Raw genomic sequence first — 3199 nt, 5'->3', positions numbered from 1 at the left:
GCTGTCACATCCTTTGGGGGTGAGCGAGGTGCTCAGGGTGCAAGCAGGATGCGGGAGCAGCACCCAGAGGTATTGGAGCTGGGGATGCCCCCCCTGGCATGGCACACTCGGACAGACCCCTGGAGGGTTCGGTGGTGGCACCGAGCCGACAAAATCTGCGATGGGCAGAGCTGTGTCCCCATGGGAGCTGTGGGGGTGACATGCCAGGAGCTCGGAGGGCACCTGAGATTGAGGGGGGCTGAGAAATTAAAGCTTTTTCCCCAGGAAAAGGGGGGGGGGGTTGTACTCCAGGCACAGCCCCGGGGCGACACTGCTGCAGGGTGGGGGCACAGATGGCCTGGGAGGAGGGGCTGGCTGGAGGGAGACCCTCCCCGAGGGCTCTGGGGACACGGAGATGCTTGTCACTTTGGGGGACCCCCCTCCATCCTTGTCCCCAAGGCTGGGGCAGCATTGATGGAGCCAGTGGATGGTGGTGGCAGCTCCTCCTGGCTCTGAGGGGCTAGGGGGGCAGCCCCCCTCCCTGTGCAGCCCACAGGGCTGTCCCAGCTCAGACAGGCCCTGCTGGGGGACATTGCTGCTCCCTGGGGACACCGTGGCGGGTCCCCACATCCACCTCTGCCCACCCAGACAGCCCCTTCCCCACCTCCCCCAGTACAAAGCCCTGCAGCAGTGTCATAGCCTGGCCTGGCCAGCTCCCTCCTTCATCCTCATCCTCCTCCTCCTTCTGCACTGGCCACCCAGCAACCAGGCTGGAGCACCCACCAGCCTGGGCTAGGTGGCCGGGGGGGACCGGGGATCTGGGAGGTGGGTGCCAGCAGTGGTGTAGGCACCGGTGGAGCTGGAGGTGGATGTGCTGGGAGAACTGTCTGTGGCACTGGTGGCACTGGAAACGCTTCTCGCCCGAGTGCAGCCGCAGGTGGGTCTTCAGGTTGCTGCTGCTGCTGAAGCGCTTGTGGCATGTCTGCAGGGGCAAGAGGATGAAGGGCTTGGTGTGGGTGCTAGTTTGGGACCCTCCCCACCCTCCCAGCACCCAGTGGGTGCTTACCAGGCACTGGTGGGGCTTCTCGCCAGTGTGCACCAGCCGGTGCTTCTGCAGATGTACCAGCTGTGTGAAGCACTTCTTGCAGATGGGGCACTGGAAGGGCCGCTCACCACTGTGCACCCTCAGGTGGACCTGCCGGGGAGGGGGGGGGGCAACGGGGCAATGGGGGGGCATCTGGGGAGCCCTGGAGTCTGGGTTGCCCCAGCCCCCCACCCCAGGAGCATCCTGCAGCCCCTGGGCACAGCTGGAGCACGGGGGGCTGTAACCGCAGCCCAGATCAGAGCACTTCACACCGCTGGGCACTTTGCCGTGGGGAAACTGAGGCACGGGGAGAAGCCCACAACCTGCCAGCCCAGCTGGGATGAACCACCACTGTCCCTTGTCCCCAGTGCGGGCTGACCCTAGGGAGGCAGGAGGGGTGGGCAAGGGTGGGGGGGAGCAGGTGCTGGGGCACCCCAGGTACCTTGAGGTTGGACAGCTGCCCAAAGCTCTTGGTGCAGATGTTGCACTTGTACTTGCTCCTGCCAACGTCCTTCCCCGGTGGGTACGGCCGGGTGCTGGCAAGTGGCTTGGTCACGCCGCGGTGGGACACCTCGGGCTGCAGGGCAGAGCAGGGCATCCCCCCCGGCAGTGGGGGGCACCCTCCTGCCCCGCAGCTGGGGAAGGGGAAAGGCCCTTGGAGAAGAGGGACACATCCCACCGGTGGCTTCGGCAGGTCGGGAGCACCCTGCCCGGGGGGCAGGAGGGTCCCACACAGCCACAGGCAGGGTGGCAGCTGGAGGAGGGCACTGCCACAGCCCTGCCCAGGTGACACTGGGGTCCCCATGTCACCCAGGTGGGCTAGCGGCGGCGTGGGCTGTGGGGCCAGCAGGAGCAGGGAGCAGTGGGTGCCACAGGGGCAGAGGCACAGCTGGGGCAGGAGAAGGGGGTGCAGGCTGCCCAGGGGGACCCTCGGACCCCTGGGCAGTGGGGGGAGTGGCTGGACCCCCGCCGACGCCGGCTCTGCTCTGCCAAAGGGCTCCTTCCTCCAGCCCTCCGTGCCTCCCTGCAGCTCTTCAGCCTCGGCTCTCCTCTCCTCCTCCTCCACGCTGCTGGTGGGGACATCTTCGGTGCAGAGCAGCCACGCTGGCAAAGGGGCCATGTCCAGCCCCGCGGGGGTCCGGCAGCTGGTGGCCCTGGTGGCATCAGGGGCTGCAGGCAGAGGAGCAGCCAGGGGGTCAGCAGGGAGCCTGGGGGGGGACAGGGAGCTTGGGGACAAGGGGCCAGGTGGGGGGGAGCCCAAGACAAGCAGGAGCAAAGCTGTGTCTGCTGGCCAGGCAGGAGCACCCGCTGCCGGGTTTGTGGGGCCAGGGGTGCAGGCAGCTGCCAGAGGAGGGGCTGTTTCTGGGGGTGGGGGTGTCTGGCAAGACCTTGGCTCTGCCCAGGAGCCTTTTGGGGAGCTGGCAGCCTGGCCCCAGCCCCTGGGCATGAGGGGCAAGAAACAGGCCACATCCCAGGGAAGGGGAGGGAGGAGGCAGAGGAGGGAAGGGAGGAAGAGCAGGGGGGGAAGGAATGCAGGAGAGCCGGGGCAGAGGGAACCCCCTTCCCACATCCTCACTGAGCCACGGAGGCCACGGCGGCGGCGGTGGGTGCTGGCTGGGGTCCTGGCCGTGCCCCACGGGGAGCTTGGGGTGGGCAGGCAGCGGCCACAGGCAGACGCCGAGTCTGCTGGGGCAGGGCAGGAGGTGGGGGACTGCGGGGTCTGGGGTCACGTAGCGCATCCAGGTGCCATGACAGGGACCGGGGGTAGCCAGGGGGGACCGGGAGTCCCCTCCAGCCAGGCGACCTGTGGAGGGGACAGGAGGTGGGACCAGGATCATGGGGCTGGATCCCACAGACACCAACTCTTAGCGTGGAGAATTTTGGGTTCAACCCCCAGCCCCTTGGTTTGAGGGTGGTTTTGGAACTGGGGTGGGGGGGTGGCCAAGGATCCCCCTGCCTGCAGAGCAGGCTCTTTGGTTATCACTGTCCTGATGCTGCCCCACCACAGCTGTGCCTCAGTTTCCCCTCTGCAGCATTGTCTGGAGAGAGTGAAGCTGCTCCCTGCGGAGCCCGGGGCTGCAGGGGGGGGGTCAGGGCATCCTCGCAGGTGCTAGAGGCAGGAGGGAGGTTGTGGGG

General features: G+C 67.4%; 1 protein-coding gene across 1 annotated transcript; it reads right to left on the bottom strand.

Annotated features, from left to right (window-relative positions):
• Nucleotides 1–547: 547 nt before the first annotated feature.
• ZNF683 (zinc finger protein 683) lies at nucleotides 548–1661 on the bottom strand. Its single transcript, XM_037380070.1, has 3 exons — nucleotides 1506–1661; nucleotides 1046–1174; nucleotides 548–961 (listed from the first exon to the last, which is right to left on the bottom strand). Exons 1-3 carry the CDS (start codon nucleotides 1659–1661, stop codon nucleotides 548–550), a joined length of 699 nt encoding a protein of 232 aa, XP_037235967.1.
• Nucleotides 1662–3199: the final 1538 nt, after the last annotated feature.

Source organism: Falco rusticolus, chromosome 3 (assembly GCF_015220075.1).
Source record: "Falco rusticolus isolate bFalRus1 chromosome 3, bFalRus1.pri, whole genome shotgun sequence".
NCBI classification, from domain to species: Eukaryota; Metazoa; Chordata; class Aves; order Falconiformes; family Falconidae; genus Falco; species Falco rusticolus.
Note: the sequence above shows the minus strand (reverse complement) of the source record. Positions and strands in the feature narration are given on the sequence as shown.

Excerpts from the sequence above, each read along its gene's own strand:
- ZNF683 (XM_037380070.1), bottom strand. The coding sequence starts at position 1,661 with ATGCCCTGCTCTGCCCTGCAGCCCGAGGTGTCCCACCGCGGCGTGACC. Across the intron at positions 1,175-1,505 it reads GGCAGCTGTCCAACCTCAAG|GTCCACCTGAGGGTGCACAG; the intron begins GTACCTGGGGTG and ends CCTCCCCGGCAG. Across the intron at positions 962-1,045 it reads AGAAGCCCCACCAGTGCCTG|ACATGCCACAAGCGCTTCAG; the intron begins GTAAGCACCCAC and ends TTGCCCCTGCAG.